Source organism: Pteropus medius, unplaced genomic scaffold (genome assembly GCF_902729225.1).
Source record: "Pteropus medius unplaced genomic scaffold, Ma_sr-lr_union100, whole genome shotgun sequence".
NCBI classification, from domain to species: Eukaryota; Metazoa; Chordata; class Mammalia; order Chiroptera; family Pteropodidae; genus Pteropus; species Pteropus medius.
In genome coordinates, this window is record NW_024350924.1 from 9,080,457 (window position 1) to 9,105,644 (window position 25,188).

Here is a 25,188-nt window from a genome sequence, read left to right on the forward strand (position 1 = left end):
GTGCGAATCTGAATAGACACTGCGTGCAGCAGCTAATACGGTGCCTGGCAGATAATAGTCTCCACACGGTAATTCCTTCCTCCCCTTTTCCTCGGTCCATGCATGATGCCTTTTCCCGGACGAGGGGCATCACAGGTACTTAACAAAACTGTATGCATGTGTGTGCGCGCGCACGCGTGTGTGTGTGCGTAGAGAGAGAGTGTGAGAAAAAAATATTTAATATATAGTCAGCTATTTGAAACTATTCAGAAAAATGCAGATGCAAAATAAAAATTATGAATACTTGCTATTTTTATTTTGTCTCTCTTCCAATAGCTGCTATTTATTTTATTAGACTCTCAAGTCTAAGATGGTCTCAGCTCTCCGTTTCTGGATTCCTTACCAAGTTCTGCCAAAACAACCACATAAATCTTTCAGACACTGATCGAAGGCTCCTCTCCATGCCCTTTCTCGCATTCGTTCTCCCGTCCGCCATGCACCACTCATTCTAATGCTGATTTTGACAAAAGCAAACATAAAATCTATACTTCTCCTGCATCGCCATTTTATGAAGAAGCTACATATAAATTTGCTAGTAGGAAAAAACACAAATGCTTTTCTATCTCTCTCTCTCTCTCCCTCCCTCTCTGTCTATTATCTATCTATCTATCTATCTATCTATCTATCTATCTATCTATCTATCTTTGTTTTTCTTTAACCTATCTATAAAATGTAACTATTCATACACATTCTGGCTATGACCTTCTTCAAAATCCTGAAATATCTGAATCCAAAACAAACAAAACCAAACAAAAATGCCCCCCAAGTGCTTGAGCTCTGTTATGGAGAAAACAATGGCACAGACTGAAAACCAGATCTGGGTTTGAGTCCTGCCTCTGTTACCTATTATCAAGCAAACGAGGGATTTCTAAACTTGGGAGGGAGCATAATGGAGCAGATGAGGAATGTACGTCAGCACAGTAAATGCTGTAGTAAACCAGGGCTGATCTTACCGTACTTGTCTGCACACCTTGCAGTGGTCTAAGTGACACATGTGCCCAGGAAATGTGGGATATGTGTTGCGTGGCAACAGTTCCCATGGGGACAGTCTGCGGGAAGGTGGCAGGAGAAAGGAGCCCAAAGGGACAGAGTCTACAAGCCGAGCATGTGTGGCTGGCAGCATGAGTTCCGGCCTGAGACCAGACGGGAGGGAAATATAGGGTGTCTGCTCCATGCCTATGACCCAATTATGTCATCACAGGTAGATAGTTTCTCTTAATATAGATAATTACCTAGTGTTATATATATAATTTTTATCTGTTTGTTTTAACAAATTGTATGTAAAATATCGGAATCCTGATGGGGATAAATAGGAATCTGACACCGTAATCCTCCTTTTAGAAAACAGGGAAAAGAAAGGGTTTGTATGTCACCCTCGGCACATATTCTAACCACTCAATAGATCGGTAGGAGTTCGAGAAGGAAAGCTAAGCAGCTACTCTTCTGGGTGTTTCCATCGTAATTTCACAAGGGCCCCGGGGTCATGCCACAAGGTACACACACTGTCACCTGCATGCTATTATCACATTTACATCCAAAGAATTCGAGTTCTCCTAGGGAAGACTCACGCGAGGCTTTAGGGGAAAGGGGAGGAAAATGACTAATGGGATTTCTCTTTCTCATCAGAAGCTTTCCTAGTAGCAAGGCTTGGCCGCATGTGCGAGGTGATCTAGAAGGCCAGGTGGGGCCTAGGGAGGTGCTGTGGGGAGAGCAGGGAGGAACTGGGAGAGGGAAGGGGCCAGAAGCCCTGGCGAGCAGTTCAGAGAGTACAGACCCCAGTGTTCTCTGGCGGCGTTGTTCTGAGGCCTGTAAGCGGGGGCACTAGCTGATCAGATGGATGATGGGTCCAGGAGAAGGGAGGGCACCCTATGTCATGCTGAAAAACTTACTCTCAACCTGCAGGTTCAGTACAGTCGCCACTAGCCACAGGTAGCTGTGAAACTTTAAATGAATTAAAATTAAATAACATGTAAAATTCAGTTCCTCTATCGACATTTCAAGTGCTCGACTGCCACACGTGGCGAGTGGCCAAGGTCTTGGAAAGCGCGAACGCATTTCCATAATTGCAGGCAGGTTCCGTGGAACGGCATTGCTTTAGAATCCAGATTACACGAGAAATCGACACTTAAAACTCTCAAAGTTTAATTATTACTGGGGAAGGACATATTGCATAGTGGTTCGGAGCACAATCTCTGTATGTGAACTTTCGGGACTCCAATCCTGTTAGCTACGTGACTTTGGGCAAGTGACTAACCACTCTGGGTCTTAGTCCCTGCATCTGTAAAATGGGGATGGTAGCCATGCAATTTTTATAAGGTCATTGTGAGGATTAAATGGATTAATGTATGTAAAGCACTTATAAGAGTCTCCAGCAAATATGTGCTATTTAAGCGTTAGCCCTCAATGTTATTAGTGTCACAGGGGAACATACTTCTACAATGTAGCACCCATTACTGGGGAACAGATGCAAACTGATTCATGTGTCGGATCCTTTCTACGTCCCCCTCTCCCGTGAACCGAATCTTTTGGAGATAGGTTCAAACACACCCTCGTCAGCATGAGTCAGGTATGTATAGGACCAGGGTGAACTCCGCTCCTTACTTGTACAGCAGGACGTCAGCTGCCTGGAGCACGGGGTACGTGAGTAGGCCCACAGTTCCGTCGTGCTTCTGCTTGGCAGTTTTTGCCTATGGGGGTGAAAAGAGAGGAGGGAAAGAATCTGACATGAACCCAATTATATTGCTAAATTAAGAAATCTTTAAAGCAGGCAAAAGGTGATCTGAAGCCACCTGTAATAACATCATATCTCAGTTCCTTTGAGCAAGTCTAGCCATCTTCTAGCTGCCTCGTCTTCATGCTCCAGGCTTAAATGGTAATAAGGCAAGTCTACTTCACTACAACCCTTTAAAGGATCCTGAACTCCCACTATTTTTAAATTCATTTCATCAAAGTAAGGACATAAGAGTTTTCAAGCTTCCGAATAAGATACTCTCCAGATTTCACAGGTAAGGTCAGAAAATGTCATAAAATTAAGTTTCTATAAATAACATGAGTTAATAGCAAATGCTTTTGTTTATCTGAGGAAATCGCCCAGAAAATTTCACACTGTGCCGTTGGCAAAACTGGAATGCTGCCTTAAAATCACATTTAAGAAAACAACAACAATGACAACAAACCCCCAAATCATGGCGTTTAAACAGCGAAATGAAGAGAAATTTTAATCTACCCATTGCGATTTCTCTGTATTGATTTTTAGGTGCTAAGTCAGAGAAAGTAAAGTGCTTCCAATACACAGGACGCGTTGTGTAGACCAAAATATTTCCTTAATGGAGAAGATGATGGAAACACCAGAGGTGACGTTAGAAATATTTAGTAACCGGTGAGCAATGGGTGCCAACTATAAACTACAGGTGTGTGCCCGCTGAACACGGGCCCCAGTGATACCAAGTGCCCTGCAGCAGTTAAACAGTGCCGACAGGTAATTCGGTTCTGAGCAGAGTTGCTTATTAGCAGGAAATACTGTGTGCAGTCCACTGGCAACTGTGTCTAAGGCTTAGGTATCTCATTGCTTGTTAAACGATAACTAGATATTTTGGGGTATAGATAAATCTCACTTGTTTATTTAATATGAATCACTTCTCAGAGGCCCGATTATTTCTGAATGAACTCGACAAATGAACCTATGAACTTACGCGGCCCCCAAAACCAAGCTCACGGGCTCACAACTCGTGCATTCCCCACTAACGTGCAGACACGCCCTTCCCATCTGGGTCTGAAAAGCAACAGCTTCTCTCTTTCACCATCTTAATGTCAACGTTTCATAATTTAGTTACAAACTTAACATTTCTGGTTACTTCCAGCAGTTTCTGGGTTCAGCATCTAAAGCTATGGACCATTCAAAGGAAACTTGAAAGTCTGAATGCACAGTTCCTTCGGTATGTCTCCTTATTACAATGTCCATGAGAAAGGCCGCTTCGCAATGACCACTGGGTAAAGATAATGAAAGCTGAACTTGGAAGTGAGCAAACGGGAAAGAACCCAATATTTAAAAGTTGCTATTGCATTAGATTTATAGTCTTTTATATTAGAATACTGAACCTTGAAATTACAAAGAGAAGAGAAAGATGTGGAGAGCAATAATATTTATTGAGTGCCTATTATGCACCCCAGATGCCTTACATCTGTGTTATATCTTTAATCCCCCAAGTAACTCTGACCTCACAGCCCTGACTCCACCTTTCCACCCCGCTGTCCCGCCCCTCGCTGCCCCAGTCAAAACCAACCCACCCTCTTCCACAGTGCCGGAACCCTCCCCTCCTTCCCGTCCGCATTTTCCCATTATTTGTTTAATTGTCCCTTCCCAAATAGACAAGGAGCCTCATGAAAAGAGCTGCATCCGTCTGTCTTTGGTGACTGCTGTTCCCCCAGCACCTGGCGTAGCATGAGACTTTGCAGAGGGCGTCATCGGTATTTGTTAATGAAGAAATGATCGCAGAAGGCAGTAACATGCTCCAGGAGAAGGCTGGCATTTGAAATCCATGTTTTTCCCACAAATAAGAAATTACGGGCTAGTGGGAAGGCTTCTCCAGAATATCAGTACATTTGTTATCAGGAGGTCTTTATCCACTATTTTAAAGGAGGAATCTTTCCCATTAAATTAGTATTCACTTCTTATAAAAAGGATTTTAGTATTTAACTGAGTGTTAGAGTACTATGGTAGAGAACTTATAAAGTTTTATTTATAATTCCTGGCAGCGAATGATTCTTCAGCATCGCCGACACCTCTCACTTAGGCACTGTCGTTTTAAAGCCGGTTGTCTCTGCAGCATATGCGAAGGCTCCTGGACCAGCTTTTGAGAAAACCAGTGGCTCTGAAGATGTGCTGCAAAGAAGCTTGACACTGAAATTAGCGATGACGTAGTTGGGGGCCACCTACCCTTGGGTTATCCGATTGCAAAAATCAGTGGAAGCAAAGTACAATGAATTATCCAATTTCTCTTTCTCGGTTGAATTTCTAAGAAAAAAGTACAGCTTTAATTTTTCTATGGGTTTGAACTGTTGCCTGGACTCCACTTATTTAAATACTAAATAAAATGTGTGGTCTCGTCTCCCCACGACNATCTGGATATATTAAACTACATTAAAATCGATAACTTCTCTTTATCAAACACCACCATTTAAAGAGGGAAAGGCGAGTCACGGAGTGGGAGGAGATATTTGCAGAACTATATAGAATAACTGGTATACAGAATGTGCAAAGAACTCCTGCAAACTGATAAGGAGAAAGCGGATAACCCTATGAAAATTGGCCAAATGCATTACATGCAAATTAAAGTCCTAACGCGTATACCACTACATACGCATCAGAATGCTTAAAGTGAAAAAGCCGAATAATACCAAATATGGCAAGGAAATTGAGTAAACAGAACTCTTATACACTGTTCTGGGATGTAAACTGGTAATACACCAGCTTTGAAAACTGACCATATCCACTGACACTCAACATTCATATAACATCTGACCGAGGCAGTCCATTTCTAGGTATATATCTAACAGGACGGTGTATATATGTTCACAAAAATATCTGTGTGAGAATATAATGTAAGAGCCCCAAAATGTAAGCAATCCAAATGTCCACCTACACGGAATGGATAACCTGTGGTATATTTGTTCAATGGAATACTAGAGCGATGAGGATGAGTGAACGATTGCATTTAACGAGTCGATCTCGTAAGCGCAATGTTGAGTGAAAGAAGTCATACAAAAGAAAACGTTCTAAATAATTCAAATTATATTAAGTTTAAAAATACGTTATCTTAGGGGGAGGGATAGTTAGTGACTGGAAAGGGCATGAAAAGCATCCTGGCTATGAGTTACATGGATGTGTTCAGTTTGTAAAAATAGGTAAAAAGCTAGTAAATCTAACTACTAGATTTAGGCTTTGAATGAGATAAAATGAAAACCTTTTTTTGGTGCTAAAACAAGATGGAGGGACTTCCGGAATAGCAGAATAACCACCTCTGAAAATCTGCTCCTTCATAAAAGCATTGAGAACACTAGCAAAACTTGTCAAAGTCAACTTTTATAGAACTCCGGGAAATTAACTAAAGGCGGGCAATAGAATAGTTAAGAAAAACATCCAAATCTCAGTGAAAACAGAGAGCTTAGTGGCATTTTAACTCACCTTATTCCCATCAGCCTGTGGTAGTCATGGAAACCAGCAGCCTAGCGGCCATTGGAAGGGAGGGCTGGGTTTGGAGCCCCTCAGAAAGATCCATCTCCAGAGAATTGTCACTACTTGATCTATCTGACAGCTCCGTGGAAAAGCCCCATATGCAGGCTTACTGTTATTTGACCTGACTGCGAGCTCATTCAGGAGGAAAAGCCTTACCCCTACGGCATTTTTCTGAAATAATCAGCAGCAAAGACTTAACATTGCAGCTGCCTGAGGTGCTGACACCAGCAGGATAAAATGGGAAGCTGGCCAGAAAATGTAAAGGGAAAAGCTGTGAAACGATGTGTCCATAGGGTGCTTTGGAAAGACCTGACATCTTCCTAGGCATCCAGAAGGCCACATGCATGCGTGGGACTCTAGACACGCCTAGGAAATACCTGGGAAGACCCCCCTCACTCACCTCCGGCTCACCTTGAGGCCCAGTGTAAGCCCCCCAGCCAAGGGTTGAAAGTGTAGGATCAAGGCAATTTCTGTTCAATCAGTACCTGAGCACTAGGCTAACTCAGAGGAGACCGCAGTGGCCAGATATGACAAAGAACAGAGACTTTACAGAATCGCTGCAGAAAAGTCACTAAACAAACAAACAAACAGCAACAACACAAATGAACCCTAGGTGTGGCCATATTTCTGGAGTGAATTCTAACAAATATTTAAACGATTAATACCAATTCTGCACAGTCTCTTCCAGAACATAAGGGGGTACGCTTCCCTATTTATTCCAGGAAGCCTGTATTATCTTGATACCAAAACCAGGCACGGACATCACAGTGAAGGCAAACTACTGACCAGTACCCTCTGTGAATGAATATAGATACAAGACTCCTCAACAAAATACTAGCAAATGATCAAGTGGGATTTACTCCAGAAATGCAAGCTTGGTTTAATATCCAAAAATCAATCGGTGAAAACAGCAAGGCAACGAAAATAAAGATTGACAGACAAAAAAATCGATCAATGTTATACTACGGTAATCTAGACAATGTAGTACTGGTATAAAGATAGAATATATAGATCAATGGAACAGGATTTCAAGTCCAGAGATATCCATACATTTAGGGACCATCGATTTTCAACAAGGGTGCCAAGACAATTCAATGAAGGGAAGAATAGCATTTTCAACATGTGATACTGGGACAACTGAGAAATATCTACATATCTATGTCTATATCTATAATTATAAGAATGGTGTTGGAACTCTACCTCACAGCATACATAAAAGTTAACTCATAATGGATCAAAGACCTAAATGTAACTGTCAAAACTTAAAATGCTTAGAAAAAGACAGGAGAACAGGAGTAAATAAATCCCCTTGACACTGGGTTAAGCAATGGTTTGTAAATATGACACCAAAGCCACAAGCAAAACAATGACGAAGAAGATTAAACACAAAATTAAAAATATTCTGTGTTTCAAAGGATATCATCAATAAAGTGAAAGATAATTCACAAAATGAGAGAAGATATTGCAAATCATATATCTGATAAGGAGTCTGTATCCAGAATATATAAAGAACTCTGACAACTAAACCATCAAAAGACAGATAATTCAATTAAAAATGGGCGAAGGATTTGAAAAGGTATTTCTCCAAAGAAGATTTGTAAATGACCAATAAGCACAGAAAAGATGCTCAACGTCACTAGCCATTAGGAAAATGCAAGTCAAAACCACACTGAAATACCACTTCACACTCACTAAGATAGTTAAAATAAAGACAGACAACAAGTTTGGGGAAAGAAACAGAGAATTTGGAGCCCTTATGGATTGGTGGTGGAATTCTCATACAAAACGATATAGCCACTTTCAAAATAGTTTAACAGTTCATGAAATATTAAATATAGAGTTACTATATGATGCAGTAATTCCACTCCTTGGTGAATACTCAGATAACTGAAATTACATATCCACATAAAAACTTTACACAAATGTTCATAGTAGTGTTTTTCATAATAGCTAAAAAGTGGAAACCACCCAAATGTCCGCTAACTGATGAATGAATGAACAAAACGTGGTGTATCCATACAATGGAATATCATTCAAAAATAAAAGCAAATGAAATACCGATACATATTACAACATGGACCAACTTCAAAGATGTTATGCTAACCGAAAGAAGCCAATCACGGAAGAACACCTGCTGTATGATTCCGTCTGTATCAAATGGTCAGAAGCGACAAACCTAGACGAGACAAAGGTTGCCAGGGAGAGGGTGGAGGGGCACCGGAGCGACTGCTGATGGGTACGGAATTTCATTTCTGTGACTATGCGAAGCGTCATTGCACTGCATACTTTAAATGAGTGGATTCTATGATACGTGAATTATGTCTCATTAAAGCTATTTAAGGAAACTACGCATGTGGAGCTCATCACAACTGTCCTTTGAGGCATCACCAACGAATTATTCAGTGGCAATAAAGATAACCAGTTTGAGTAGTCCGGATTTTGTTATCTTGACAAGGTCTCTGCTTTCCTCCACTGAACCCCAGACTCATACATCCCGCTATCCATCAGCATTTTTAGGTGGCTATCTAACAGACATCTTCAGCTCAACACATCCAAAACCAGACTCCCGACTGTCCATCCCAAACCTGCTCTCTCCACGGCTGTCACCCCCGTTGGTGGCAACTTCATCCTTGCAATTACTTAGGCAAAAATCTTAGAGTCATTCGTCACCCCTCGTTGGCTTTCGCATCCCGTGACTAATCCATCTGCAAACCCTGTCGCTTCTACCTTCAAAATGTACTCAGAATCTTGTCACTTTTCACCGCTTCTGCCGATGGCACTCTGGTCCAAGGCCCCATCTGCACTCCCCTGGATTCTTATAACAACTTCCTGCTGGTCTCCCTGCCTCCACCCCAGCTCCCGTACAGTCTGTTCTTAACGCAGCAGCCTAAGTGTCTCTTTAAAATATATATCATGTCACTTCTGTGCTCAAAATCCTGCACTTCTTGTGTCCTCAGAGTACAAGCCAAAGTCCTTACAATGGCCCACACACCAGGCATGACCTCCCGTTCAACCCTACTACATCTGCGATTCAAATCCTGCTCCTCTCTCTCTGCTCCGTCTCATCTGGCCATGCTGGCCTCCTTGTGTTCCCTGAACGCAGCTGGCACGCTCCCACGCTAGGGGCTTTGTTCTGGCTCCTCTCTCTGATAGGAATTCTCTCGCCTAGCTTCTCACCTGGCTAACTCCCTCGCCTTAAGTCTTTGCTCAAATATTATCTTATTGAGGGGCCTTGTCCCCACAGTTTAAAGTAGCAATCCGTTCCCCTCAACACCACTCCCAATTCCCCTTAATTTTTTCCTGTATAACTGATCACCTTCTAAGATACTTCACGTCTGACTTATTTATTACAATTATTACTTCTTCTGTGTTACCCCAACAGAGTAAATACTATGGCAGTGAAGATTTTTGTCTGTTTTCTTCACTGATGTAACATGAATACCTAGCACAGTACCTAGGACATAGTACCTAGGACAAGTGCTCAATACATATTTGTTAAATAAATGCATGAATGAAATTAAAGGTTTATGAATGGGGAAATGTCTAAAACAAACGTAGCATATTTAGAGAATGGCATACTATACAACGAATAGAAGAAACGAGCTAGATTTATATGTATAAATAGAAGAAATGAGCTAGATTTATATGTATAAACCTTATCTGTGAAGATCACAAAAAATAGACCGCTGTGTGAAAAAAAGAAAATTGCAGAAAGGTACTACGATATGGCACCATTTATGTAATTATAGGTTGATATTAAACATATAATAAAGATGTTATATATTGTTCAAGAATTATACATGAAAACAGGTATGAAAAATTGGCTAGATGGATACACAGCAAATCTAATATTTTGGTTAGACAGATTTGGGGGATAGAAAATAGGGACTCGGAGGTGGGGGGCAAAGGGACTCGGCAAGCACAGGGTTAAAGGGGGCTTCAACTTTATAATTATTTTTTAATATAAGGAAGTCGTGCAAATCTGACAAAACGTTCACAACATTCATCCTTGGTGTTGGGAATACGAATGTTTGTTATATTATTCTCTGTATTTAAAAAACTTTTCAAAAATATTCAATTAACAAAAAGAATACTGAATAGCATGATTCCAAAAGGTATAGCTGCCAGGTATCAATCAAACCCGTTCAAGCAATCAGCTGATTCAATAAATACTAGATCGAATATCTAAAATACCCTCAGTGCCCCTTACGATTTTACTATTTCCCGTAAATGTTATCTTCCCAGGAACTAGGTCCTATTAAGTTTTAGTTCGGACACCTGGAAGACTGTTCAGACTCACAAATTTCCAATTATCCTTTCTTCTCGGAAACTAGCAATTTCACGCTGAGTTATTTTTATTAGACTCTTATCATGCTCATGACAAATCCCCTTAACAGAAACCTTGTTTGGGGATCTGACTTTAACTAAAAGAGCTCTGTTATCAATGATAAGCTCTCATTCACTCTCTTCAGCCGGGTCTGCCGCCTGTCAGTATTTATGTTCCCCGATGAACATCCCTCTGTACATGTTTGGATTTTCCTACACTGTTTCTTAGTCTCATACTTCCACAGCTACATACATAGCTTCTCTCTGTCTGCCCCTGACTTAAAGTCACGCCCATCTAAATTCTGTTGCTTATCGTGTATATATGTGGACATACGTATTATTTTATCTCTAGCATTATATTAGTCAGCTTTTTCTAGGGTGGGTCAGGTAATAAATAACCCTCAATATAAATGTCTTACAGTAATGGTTTCTTTCTCTTTCGCATTACGTATCGGTAGTTGTAGGCTGGTTCTAACACTGCTTTATACACCTTCTCATTCCGGGACCCTAACTGAAGGAGTACCCTCTCTCTGGAAGACACCATTCTCAAGTCAGAAGGGAAAAAAGCAAGAGGATTAGAAGAAACATGGAACAGCTAGTGGAGATTCCGCTCGGGCATGGCAAAGATCATGCCCACTCACCTTCCATCGGCTAAAGCAAGTCACATAAGCAAGCCCAACACTGGGGGGCGGAGGCAGGAACAGATGCTTCTATAGGATGCACTGCCAGTCACGTGACAATAAAATCTCTCTCTTCAGTAAGTTTTTTACTTTACATTTCTATGTGGGTATATCTGATAGACCTAGGAATTTAGGTCCAACAAAACCATGAAGGTTTTTTGGGACGACATTAAAATATAAAACCTTTTGTTCATCGAAGGACACAAGTAATGAAGTGCCAAGACAACCCACGAGATGGGAGAAAACAAAAACGCCCGCAACTCAGAAAAAAAAAAAAAACCAACCTGATTAAAAAATAGGCAAAGGACTTGAATAGATATTACTCTAATGAGGCTGTAGAAACAGCCAACGAGCATAGAGAAAGATGCTCAGCATCAGTTGTCACTAGGGAAATGCAAATAAAACCACAATACTTTTCTGAATGTTTGAGATACTTCTTAAAAGTTCACAAAAAACCTTCGGCAACAAACTCTTCCGAAAATATTTTATTATCGAGTATAAAGAGAGGCACTGTCATTAATTTGACTACCATCTTCCAATTCTACTCCACCCTCGGACGAATCAAGGTGCCGGGGTGGCAGTAGTGTGTGTGTAGCTGGGTGGGATGAGAGAGAATTAACATCTGCCAGGTGTCATACATCGTATTATTTAAATATCTCCATTATAGACATAAACGGGGGGTTTCAGAGAGCTTGAGTAACTTGCCCAGTGTCACAAGAAGGGATCACGGTGAGATTCGGGCCAACCATTTCTGGCTTCAAAGCCTGTACTCTTTCCACTATTCCCCTGAGAGTAAAAGATAAATCTTGAAAATATAAGAGATGACCCAAGCCAGGTCCCAGATGGAGCCAGTGCAACCACTGCAACTTGCCCGTCAAGTCACACAGGAAAACAGATCTCGGAAAGGAAGTGGAACTATCTGGAAATCTTTAGAGAGGGAAGTAACGTGAGAAGTTAGGTTATGTAATAATCTTCCTAACTTCTCTATCTTATTTATGCCATCAGCCATTTAGACCCTTTGCCTCTTTCTAGAAGCTTGGGAGGCGATGCCAGCTTTACGAATAGATTCCTCAAGTCCATTCATCTGTCAGACGGTTGCTTCCTTCCTTTCGATTATGAGTTGAATGTGCACCTGTCATTGGTAGGCTAACGACTTTGAGAGTTCAATAAATATAAATTTGTACTCAGATAGGCTTCCAAAATTACTGGGAGAAGTGAAAACATAAGAGAGTCTGTCGCAGTTTAGGCCTTGGGGTCACACCTCTGAGATGAGGGACAAGGAGTCAGGTATAACTTTTGTTTGTATTCGGCGAGCCAAGAGTCATGTCATCAGTTCCTTGGGCATTCATTCAGAAACTGATTCCCTCGTAGCCCCCTTTCCTTCATTATTATTATTAATTTTAGTTTCCTGGGAAACAAAACATGACTCTCATTAGAGAGCGAGGCCACGTTCCAAAGCTGCAGATTCCATTCTCCTCCCTCTTGACTCTTCGCTGGACTTTTGGGACCCTCTGTAACACGATGTCTGATGATCAAAACTGCCCTTTTCTCCCAGCCTTGGCAGGAAGCCGTGCCTAAAGCTACAGACCCCAGCTTTTATTTCCCATCCGCAGGGCGATTCGATCGCAAGGAAGGTAACGACTAAAGATGCTGAGACACGCACCTCAGAGACAGCTGTGGGAATCAGGTTGGGTCTGCATTCGAGCTTACTGGAAATAAAAGTCCACTGACTCTGGCGCTGGGATGAAAAACCCCTGCCAATACACACACACAGGCAGGCTTTTCCTCTCTCTCTCTCTCTCTCTCTCTCCTCTCTCTCTCTCTCTCTCTCTCTCTTTCTCTCTCTCTCTCTCTCTCTCACACACACACACACACCTTTCAGAGGGGAGGCTCTGTAAAATTCCCCACACATGGCAAACATATTTTAGGGAAGCACCCTGACTAGAGGCCAGTGGGAGAGAAAGAAAAAGAAAATAATGAGAAAAATCTTCAATAAGCCTAAATTGTTCCAGTCAGACTGCTGAGAAAGAATGCAAAGAACTGGAGATGAAAATTATTGGTAAGATGGGCATCGTAACAAAGCTCCTTCTTACCCTACTTCAGACGGTTACTGGCACTTACTCTGACGCGTAGCAACAGCACCTGGGGAACCTCGTTTTCTATGTAGCTGTAAAAATTTTGCTTAACACAATGGATATACATGAAAAGAACACATTATTCAAAGTAAAAAATTTGTTGCCTCTAATTCACGATTTCAAAAATTCTTAATTTTACTTGTAAATAATTATGGGGGTGGGGGGAGGCAGGTCTAAGTAATTTTAACTGGCTTTGGCTCCCAATAGTGAAGTATAATTTGTTTTCTAAATGCCCATCCTCTCTGCTACATATTTAATGATTAATTAAATGCACTGGGAAATTTCCAACGTAAAGGAACCAACAAAAACCTCGTTAAAATGTAAACCGATCTCTAAGTTATCTGTTTTATAAGTTAAGAAGTGACTTAACAAATTTTCTAAAAATGAAACCAGAAAAAAAATACTCAATTTCTGCTTTAAAGAGTTATTGGTAAAAGTTAATTAGATCGTCTGAGCACGCATGCACATGTGCGTGCACAGACACACACGCACACACACACACACACACACACACACACACACACACAACCTCAGTGATAAAAGGTGACGGAGTGGAAAAAACACTGGCCCGGTGCATGGGCTTTCTGCGCACCAAGTTTAGATTTTCACCCTGAGAGAAAGAAAGAGGCGTCGATGTATTTTACGTAGAAAGATGGCTACCATGGGGGGAATGGGCTATCAATTTTTGAGGCTGACGCAGGACCACAAGGGTGATGTAATGGTCGAGGCAAGAAGTAACCAGGGCCTGGAGGGCAGCTCTGGCTCTCCGCTGGCCCTCTGTCAGCTCCTGAGACAAAGCTATGGTCGGGGCAGAGTATGGTTCTCTCGCACGAGTGCATCTTCCCAAAGTGGTGCCTTAGGTAGAAAATAAAAAAACAAAGAGAGTCCTGGATTCAGCACTTACAAGCTGCATGACCTCAGGTAGCCAGTTAAGAAGATGTATTTGTTAAACATTGACTAAGCACCAGGCGCCTCTCAGAGAATGGTTTTAAGTTCATTTTCTAATTTACTTAATCTCTTCATACCTTAATTGATTAACCTGTGAAAGAACAGTAATGCCTAACTCACACACTGTTTTGAGAATTAAAAGGGAAGTCAGATGCTTGAAAAGGCTTGGTAAATCTTACACATTTAAAAAGATTAGTTTTCTAATAGACATAACTTTCAGTATTTTTTCTAGATCTAAAAATGCAGTGAGTATTTTCAATCCCCAACTGTTTGAGGCTCCACAGAGTGATAAAAACTGTTGTTAATTATTGGTTTTGGTATTGCAAGATATAAAATATGAACACCATGACGATTCTTTCGCCTGTTAGAACACTGTGAATAAGGAGCCGAGTGTTTAAAATAATAACTGTGTCAGGGACATTAGCGACTATGTGGGATGGTAGTTTATAGCCACTAAATATCAGATGACAGATTAGTGCGAAGAGAAAGCAACAAAAAATTAAGGCTTATTTTTATGCTCAAAAGAGCTAATTTTAGAGCAAATTAAAAAAAAAACCCGATAAACATATCGGAGGCATGAAAAAAAGGGGGAGCATAAAAAAAAATCAAAGTCTTAATTTCTTTTACGTGCAGAAGAATTTTTTTATGTGATGAATAAATCAAATCAATTTATTGATCAATAAAACTTGCTTGACAAATCAAAAGGCATAAAAAAAGGAGACTTAAGATTCACGAGCAAATGTAATGTGTGGACCTTGATTGGATCATTCAAACAAGACAACTTTAAAAGACATTTTGGGAGAATTAGCATAATTCCAATATGGACTGGGTATTAGATGATAATATAGAATTATCACTAGCTTTGTCAGGTGTGCTGACAGTATTGTGGTTATATAAGAAAATTTCCTTTAGTTTATGGAGAGGCATACTGGAATATTTAGGGAATGAAATGCTATGATGTGTGGTATCTGCTTTAAAATACTTCAATGAAGAAAACGACATCGATGAGATCAAATCATAAAATGTTAGTAAGTGAAAGGGGTACAGTATGCTATGCTCCCTATTCTTCTACATATATTCTTTATGAAATAGTTTAAAAAGCAAAGAAGACCTGGTAAGATACCCAGTCCGGCCACTGAGTTGGAATAAGGTTGGTTGCCCCAGGTAAAGAAATGAATGGCCCGGACCAAGCATGTCTTGGTGTCAGATAGACACCTGGGGACAATTCGTTGAATGTGGGCTGATGAGTGCTTCTCCGTAAAAGATCAAAATTCGCCTAAGGGAGCTGAAGGCAGGGATGGGAGGGGTAGAATAGTGAGATAGTTTAGAGGTGCACAAAGGCCACTGAGGAAAGAGGCAGCACTGGTTACCTCCACTCTCTGACCTAGACCCACAACCACTTAGGGAACCAATGAGCTCGTTACATACCCTAAAAAATCAAAGGGAAGGTGAATTTTATTATCCCTCGTTCAAGAAGGAGTTCTCACAAAGCTCCCGTATGGTGGGTGCCTCCTTCAACTGCTGTTTTGAACGACAAAGTAACCTCGATTACTGCAAATATTAGATGCTGATGGAGGCCACTGCCAAAAGTCCTTTACGAAGGAGGAAAAATATTTTAATACAGTAATCATTCCTGGGGGTATGAGCTCAATGTGCAAGGGCTGGATGTGGTTGTAAATAAGTCTTTAATTTTAAAAGTCACTTAAAAAAGCAATCTGGCCAGGGCTTACTTTGGGGAGATGAGGCATTTTCATCTACAAGAAGTATGGAAATAGGTACCGGGAATACAATTTTTAGAAATGGTATCACGTAAGGATCAAAAGAGAGCTTGTATCAAAAACAGCCTGGATGGCGTGAAGATGATGTGTGCTGGAAAATGCATCAGGCGACTCGAAAACTCTAATGGTGACTGGCATTACGATGTTGGAGACGGATGTGAGCGGGTGAAATAATCCTTGTCTCATGACATCTGAGAGGCGCATTCCTTTCAGAGAGAAGGTGAGAGTGCTTCTGAGGTGGAACAACCAAAAAAGTGAGAGATCTGGGGACAACTAGTTTGAAGAAAGTAAGACCTGTGAGAGAAGGCCCCGTAGGGTAACAATGGTACAAAATAAGCATCTGCAAGTATTTGAAGAGCAGAAGCTCAATTGATGGATGGAAATTATAGGGAGGTAGGTGTTTGCTCACTATAAGAAGTACTTTACAACAATTAGATCTGTCCAAGATTGCATTGGAGAAGTCTTGTGTGTAAGTAAAGGCTTCTTGACCCACTATAAAGAAGGAAATTGACGTAAATTTCCTTTATGGTCATTGTAATGATTAGATTCTAATATGTTATCAAATGACCTTCAAGCTGGCAAGTTTGACTCGTTGATAACTGCATTTGTTTTGTGAAGATAACTCTTTTCGTTTATTATATATTTTTTAAAATGGTTGCATGAATATTAAGTTCATGGGTGATAAAAAAACACACAAAAATAATAACTATCAATGTTTATGATCAAGGAAGGAGATATACACATGTGTAACACACACCACACATGTATATATGTTAACATGTGCCAAAATATGTATAACATACCATTCCTTGGCTGGGGCTTTGTTACAGGTTAAAGAAGATATATAATGGGGGCGTTATCCAATTAACGTTTTCATCTTCTTTGCTAGGGAGTCTCTTAAGGGCCTTGTCTCTAGTCCAGGCTATCTGCCTGTCCAAGCGTAAGCTGATTCATCCGCAGTGAAGATATGAGTCAGATATTTTGGCTTTGTTCTGAAGCCTTTCCTGGCTTGGACTCAAAACACTGGATGCTGCCTTCCAACTTCCTAGCTAGTTCTCTCAAATCTTCTCAAAAGCTATTATACAAAGAATGAACGGTGGGACTTATCCAATAGGCCTTCCAATCACAATACTCAATAAAGCAACGTTGGAGTTTGGTAAAACCAAACTCTGTCCTTGATCCTCAGGGGATCAGGCAGGAAGTCATCAGTCTGGATGCAACCCAGTATAGGAGACAATTCCAGGGCCAGAGGTACTAATGAGACACAACTTTTTGATATATGAAGCACTACAAATTTACTAAGTACAGTGGAGGAAAAGTTGAAAAATACTACCGCATTAAAATAATACTTAATGATATGAATACAGAGAAAAACATCAAAATGAAACAATCGCATCTGATGAAATCATCCTTGAATCATTTTTTTTTTTTTTTTAAATCACGAACAGGAGCTATATAAGCCATTCAAACTTTTCTTTAAATAATCTGAAAATAAAAGTTTTCTTCGTTCTAATCTAAGACACTGACCTGAGATTGTTGGAAAAGGATGCTCTTCTCGGGGTTTATGCCACAGGCAAGAAGAGCAGCAGTCATGTCCAAGATGCTCTGCCGCAGGACGGCTGGGTCCTGGGGGACAGTGACGGAGTGCAGGTCGGCAATGCTGTACAGCACGGAGTCATGCTCGTCCTGCAGTCTCACCCAGCTCTCAATGGCTCCCAGGTAATTCCCAAGGTGGGGGATCCCCGTAGGCTGAATGCCAGAGAATATTCGCTTCACGGCGTCTTTCTGGAACACAGGAAAATAAATGTATTTGCTTTCGAGGCAGAATCCATGAATCCAAGTTACCATAGCTGTAATGGCGAGTCCTATTTTTTTAAACTGTAATCTGACAGTTGTCATCTTTATGCATTTATTTTATGCCTTCTCTGTGCAAAGTATGATGTTAGGTGCTATAAGAAACAGAAACTGATATTTACAATGGGGGGGAGGGTTGAGTTCAAAAACTTAATACAAAGTCTCATAAGAAAAAGTCTGCATTCCCAAGAGAATGCGATCTAATTGGAGAGAGAGGAAAATGTTTATGAAAAGGTAAATAACAGTACTATGTGGCAACATGACCTTGATCGGTTTGGAAAGATAAATAGTGGGGGACAGGAAGGTGTTCCCAAGAGGAAAAGATGACTGAATCTGGGAGTCAGTGAGGAAAACTTCAGACAGAGAATCAAATTTCATGGGAGAGTAATGGGGCCTCAAGGGTTTTCATGTGATTTCATTCATTTTGCAGTAAAGGCAATGAAGCATTAGGGGTAAAGGCTACCATTTACTAAAATCAGTTTTCTTTAAAAGTAATTGCTGATATATCAGTAATCTTATATACCAAGGTGTATATCTTAAGGGAAATTAATTACATAATTAAGTGTGCAGGATCTTGGGCTAGAAATTTGGAAACCTATACTCTATGTCTAATATTACTTCTTGATAAAGTTATTTATCTTTTCCTTTTACTTTTGATAAATCATACTTAGTTTTGTATGACTTCAAAAAAGTCTTTAATTCTGTATAATTTTATAAATTCTAAAAAAAAATTTGTCATGGTCATTTTTTCCCACATTTATATTTTCTAATATTAAACTTATAATAGAAAATGAGATGAAAAAAATATAATACAGAGAAAAAATGCAATTTTTCCCCTCAAACGATTTTGCGTTCTATAGTGAAGAAACAAAAGTAAATATATATATAGTAAATGTGCTGTAACTAAAAGGTTGTAAAAAAATAAAATGCGCCATTGTAATTTTTAGCAATAAAAATGTTAATAATAGCAGCCATAATTTACCAGACACCTATTATGTTGCAGGTCTTTATGCTCAGTGCTTTATATACATTAATGAATTTAATCCTTATAATACTCGATATGGTAGGCATATTATTATCCAATTTGCAGATGAGACAACTGAAACTCCCAGATATTAATAGGTTGCCTATAACAGTCACACGGCTAATAAGTGATGGAGCTGGGATTTCAAGCCAGGTATCACTTGCTCACACATGCTCTTTCCATGAGCTGTCACGTTTTGCATAGCTGCCATCTACTAAGACTTTATTACAGTCAGTGCCTCAATTCTGTAACTTTTCTGTAGGTTTGAAAATTTACAAAAGAAAAAAAAGTTACAGGCCAAAAGAGAGCACTCTAATACATGTATCTTTGTATAACTGTGTGCCAAATTTCTCTAGAGTAGACTTGCTGAGTCATCAAGTATGCATATGTCTCTTCAACTGCACTACAGTGCGCTAAACTACTTTTAAGTATGTAACAATTTGCAGTTTCTACCATCAATTCCTGTTGCTCCACACCCTCATCAACACTTTGCCGACATTTCTCTTTTTAGCTAATCTGAGTGGATACGAGGTAGAATCTATTAAGGTTTAATTGCATTACTTTGATTATGAAAGAAGTTGAGAATTCTTATGGTTATTGGCTGTTTTTATTTCCTCTTCGTGGAGAGCAATTCAAGTTAGTTTGCCTATTTTTCTGAGAATGGGTTGTCTTTTTATTGATGTAAGAACTTTTATATGTTCTGGATACTAATATTTTGTCGATTACATGTGTGTTCAATATATTCTCTCATTGCATGACTATCTTTCTTCACGTTATCTTTTGATAAAGAGATGTGCCTTATTTTACCAAATACGTAATTTTTGACTACAGATTTTTATGTTATAGAAGAAATCTTTCAATGCCCTGAGGTCATGAAGATATATGTGCACACACACACACACATACACCCACACATATATACTTATAGAAAGCATACGCATGGGTATGTGTATGCTTTAAAGTTTTATCTTTCACACTTAAGTCTGTATCCGTTTGGGGTTTTTTGCATATGGTGTGAGGTAGGCATCCAATTTCTTTCTTTGCTCTTTTCTCTTTTTCCCATCTAGATCTCTAATGTTCCAGCACCACAATCTTTTATCGAAAAGATTGTCTTTCTTCACTGTTCTGGAATGTGACTTCTGTCATAAATCAAGGATCTCTATACGTTTGGGTCTGTATCTGGTCATTCTCTTCTGTCCCATTGGTCCACTGGTCTATTTGTCTACCCCTGCGTCAATACCACAATTCCTTTTTAAATACATCTTGGGATCTGGTGGAACAAATCTTTCTACCTTCTTCTTCTTCAAGAGTATCTTACTCAGCCTTGGCCCCTTACATGTCTCAGTACATTTTACAATCATCTTGTCAAGTTCCAAGAGGAAAAAAAAAAAAAGTTGTTGGGGTTTATGATTGGGATTACGTTGAGTTTATAGATTGCTTTGGGGAGAACTGACATCTTTCTAATATTGGGTCCTCTGATCCAGGAAATCATGTAGCATATGAATATTTAATGCAAACCATGGTGACCAGAGTTGGTAACACGGTTATATAACTCAAATTTGCTAAGTGACTAGAACTTAAATGTTCTCATTAAAAAAAAAGAAGATAAATATGTGAGATGGAGGATGTGTTATTTAACTAGATGAAGGGAATCCTTTCACAATGTATATCAAATCACCACAATATTCACTTTTCATATCTTACAATTTTGTCAATTATACCTCAATAAAGCTGAAAATTTTAAAAAGTGACCTAAAAAAGTCCTTATCTTTATACCTAACAATAGCTCGCTCCTAAGAGCTAATCTACTTTAGATATGTGAATTCCAGGGCTACTTAAATTTTGTCTTTCTCTTTCCCCAAGAATATCAGATCCTACAAATATGGTCTATTTTCCCCAAACCTACTAATTTTCCTCTCTGCTCCTGAGATGATAGCCCTGAAGTAGAATGTTACATCATAGTTCCATGGTTCAGAATTGCACTTGATCTAAGCACTCAGGAGACCTAAAAGATTCGTGACTCTGAGAATATGAAAAATATTTTTAAGTAACTGAGAATAAATATAATCTTACCAGTTAAAACTACACACACACACAGAGCCTTCAAATTACTAACTCTCCAAAGCATAATTTAGAATCATTATTTAAAAAACAGTTTGTAAGTAAGACTGAGACTGGGAGGGAAGGAAAGGTGTGTGTGCATGAGAGAGAGAGAGAGAGCGAGAGAGAGAGAGAGAGAGAGAGAGAGCGAGAGAGCGAGAGAGAAAGCATGAGGCAAGAGAAAAGTTAGCATAGAAAAGCACCTATCAGTGAGGCTTTGTCCAGTAACTTGGGACCTTAACCAGCCCTGGGATCCTAATATGGGAATAAGCAAAGGAGCTTTCAGTGAGGTAAAAAAATGATTAATGGGCTTCAGGGACTGATTGATGAAAAGAGAAAGCAAAGCAGGAAAACAAGCTCTGAACTTAATAAATGAAAGAGAAAAAAATACCATCCAGAAATACTTGAGCTAGTATGAAGAGGGACTGTTTATGCTAAAATAAAGAGTTATGAAGACTAAGAATAACGAGTTGAAATAATATGAACATTTCCACATAAATCCCTCCATGGTTAAACTAAAGAATGTTTCCCCAGGAGAAATGGAAAGGCTAATTCTTAAGAAAACTAGGAGAGAGAAGCCGTAGAGGAAGACTGTGGGAAGAAAGAATTGTGAGCAGCTGAAACGGACTGAACACGATCTAACAAATCTTTTGCATTCTCCAGTTTCTGTGATTCTATCCGTCCATGTGGAGGGAATGACGCGATCAAGAATTAAGAGCAACAAGAAATGTTTTGTTTGGTGTTCGAGGAACCATTAAAAAAAAAATACAGCCTCTAAATGAGAACTGGATTCCTGGTCTTAAAAATATACAGAAAGCATCCTGCTCTTCTGTGGTGAGTTTATGTTCCCGTCTGTTCCCCGCCTTGCAAGAGTCAGCAGGCAGCCCGCCGGCATGGCAGGGGAGATACGCCTGGTACGATGAAATCACGGGGCTGGAATGTGCAGTTAGGGTGGTGGGAGGATGGGGGTTCTGTGTTCAAAAGCACTGGAGTTGGAAAAAAATGAAAACGAAAGGAATACAGGCTTCCCAGTGGACAGGAGGCAAACCACAAAGAAAACAGCTTCGACACTAGCCCACAGGCATTCGCTCATGGGAAGCCTGCAGCGTCAACCTGCAGTCCCGCCACTGTGTGCAGAGGATAAAAAAAGGAGCATTTTTGTAAAATAGGGCTTCGTTTATATTTCGAGTGTATTTCCTTAATAAATTCCACTTCCAATCAGAACATTCATTGGCTCATTTTGTAACAGAATCGGCATTACCGATGGGCAGCTTCAGCCCTGGGATCCGAAATATTCCAGAAGAGAGGTTGGCTGTTCGAATCAAAGGGAGAACATTATTTATCGACCTGACAGATGGAGCCAGAACTCTTCCCGTCTTCAGGTACAGAGAATATGCAAAAGTCATAATTATCTTAATTTTCATTACTGCACCCAAAAGCAATTGAAAAATCCCAGGCTGTTAATTATGGCAAAAGATATCTTTTGTGTTTAATTAAAGAGCTTCTGTCTTTAATCTCCAGTGAATAAAATACGTTAAAAGAAGACTGCTTACTAGCTTTGAAACACTTTCAAGTTTGGCATGGCAGTGGGAACCCAGGACTTCAACAAAAGATTTCAAGACTCTTATACAAAGTTCCATTTGCATCGGTTGTTCATTCACCTGTTTTAACTACAGTCAAAGGTAAACCAACAACTTGGCTGAACAACCATATGTCCGATCGGTTCCATGAATGACATGTTATCACAGATGGTGATAAAAAAGTAATCAACGCCACTGACAACTAATTGCGGCGAAAATCTCTTTTTAAGTCTATTTATTCTTCTAATTATGTATAAACGAAAAATGCAGCCTAAGATGCTCCTGAAAGGCTGTTAGTGTTTCTAAATTCTATCACGTACGTTACCCGCCTATTTCAGTGCTACACTCCTCGAATATATCTTCATTTTCTCAAAAACGCCTCTACTACCGATTATTGATTTAAGAGCCAAAACAGAGGAGACCCAGCATAAAGAAAAAAAAACAAAAAAACCAGCACTTCCGCCCTGGCTAGGAGGACCCAGGTGCTTCTCTGAAGCTTTCTTTGGCCACAGCTCAGCATTGTTCTTCCACAGTCAGCTCCTTCTTCCAGAAAGTACAGAGATCCCTGGGCCTGCTGAGAAAACACTGACTCAGCACCAAGAAAAATGGGTTCGTTTCCACTTAGAAATGAAACCAGATGCTCAGACCTGGGAACCAATACAGTAAATATTAATTCAATGTAAGAGAAAGCAGGTCTTATATCACTCTCAAACAAGAAACATGTAGACCAACAATTAAAACTGCAGGAAAAATTATTTTTAAAACAGGAGGGTTCAGAGCGACTAACCCATTAGACTGTTTCCTTAAAGGCACAGACGACGATAAGCACTTAAAACATATTATTAGGCTGGTGAGAGTTTAATAGGGATACACTTGACTTTTAGAAGATTTCTATAAACTTATTTAAGCCACTTCCAAATTTTCAGAGCTGTGCATCTCTTTTCCCCACGTGCCCTGTGCTGTCCTTCCATCGGGTGATAGAATGCTTTTGCAGATGGATTTTCCTTCTTGTGATGACCCTGTGCTGGCAGAGACATTCTCTGGCACTTGTACCCCAGTGCCACTAAGCTATGTTTAAATGCTAAGGTCGTCTGTAAGTACAGAATACACTGGCAAGTCCCTTTAATTTTTATTGGAAAAGTGATTAAAACTAAATTAGTATATTATCTAACGATGACAGAAATAATTATAACATGATATGTATAGAGATATACTTTTTATACCTAATGATAGCACTGCTTGCTAACGCAGATTCTAGCAAGGGTCAAATTCTTGATGTAAAAATCTTAAACGCTGCTGCATAATTTATTTTTATATTGAATGGAATAGTAGATATAGGCAAGAGATCAAGACGCAATGAAACGAAATTTTAAAGTATAAAGAATGATCTGAAATGCTTAAGAAGAGTTTTTCCTCATAAGGAAATTTGAACATTGATCTTCAAGTGTTAGATCATCCTGGGAAGATATGATTTTATCATTACCACTTGTGGCCAACTAAAGGCTCATGCCACCAACCACCGTCACTGGTCCCACATCCACATCAGTGCCTGCCTGACATCATATCTTCAGCCGATGGTCTGAAAACACTTATTCTTTGGCCAGCTCCCCATACCAAAGTCCTTGGACTATTACTAAATGTGTGAGGATTAGATTATGCTAGTGTTAAACGTTTGGGTTTTTTTTTAGTTACATACCCTTTTCCAAAATATAATATTCTGACTAGACGTGCCCAATACATAGAACAGTCTGAAGAAAGCTTGGTAGGTGGATAGATAACAGAAGAGCTAGTGAGGGGGCAGGGTGCCTAGCAGGCAGTCTTGCCCCAGCCAGCCTTGGAGGGGCTGCCCAGAGCCCAGGTGTGAAATCCACTTGATTCAAGGCATTTTCAAAGTATTAACATTTTGTCGAAAAAAAAAAAATGTGTCTTCCTTGGGGTAGTGAGAAACATACAAGAGAAGAAAGTTCTTAAAAAAGAAGGTCTGAGATAAAAATGCAAATACCACACACATTGACTCAGTTCTATGTGTAACTCTTCTTATTTCCTCTTCCGGGTTAAGGTTCAAACTCCGTGTGCCACTTAATGCCTTTTCCAGTCGCCCTCCATTGTCCTACAAGAAGAGCTGACCTAGTGACGTGCCATTCTTGCATAGCTCGTTATCCCCTGCATTCCGACTGTTCCATCATCCTGGACGCCCTTCACCCCCTTCTCTGCCTGGGGAACCCCCCATGGTCTTCAAGGCCAAACGATCTCTCCTGATTCTAAAGCTCTTCAACGCATCTCTTCTCCTAAGCAAACACGTGCACGCGCACACACACGCGCGCACACACACACGCGCACACACGCACACACACAGTCTCTCTCTCCAGGCAGAACAGACCCTTCCTTCATCAGTTCTTCATTACTGCACATATCACATTGGTAACTCGGTAAATATTTTCTTATTTGCTCAGTAAATATTTTCCCACCTAGAACATGACCTTCTCTAG

At 40.0% G+C, this 25,188-nt stretch overlaps 1 protein-coding gene across 1 annotated transcript in view; it reads right to left on the minus strand.

Annotated features, from left to right (window-relative positions):
• Positions 1-25,188, minus strand: part of WARS2 (tryptophanyl tRNA synthetase 2, mitochondrial) — a 71,737-nt gene that overhangs the window by 11,697 nt on the left and 34,852 nt on the right. Inside the window, exons 2-7 of the mRNA XM_039841336.1 lie at positions 17,663-17,926; positions 10,844-10,874; positions 6,615-6,640; positions 5,108-5,123; positions 4,822-4,823; positions 2,641-2,726 (exon numbers count right to left, since the gene is read on the minus strand). Of these exons, the coding sequence (XP_039697270.1) occupies positions 2,641-2,726; positions 4,822-4,823; positions 5,108-5,123; positions 6,615-6,640; positions 10,844-10,874; positions 17,663-17,926 (425 nt within the window). The remainder of the gene's footprint in view (positions 1-2,640; positions 2,727-4,821; positions 4,824-5,107; positions 5,124-6,614; positions 6,641-10,843; positions 10,875-17,662; positions 17,927-25,188) is intronic.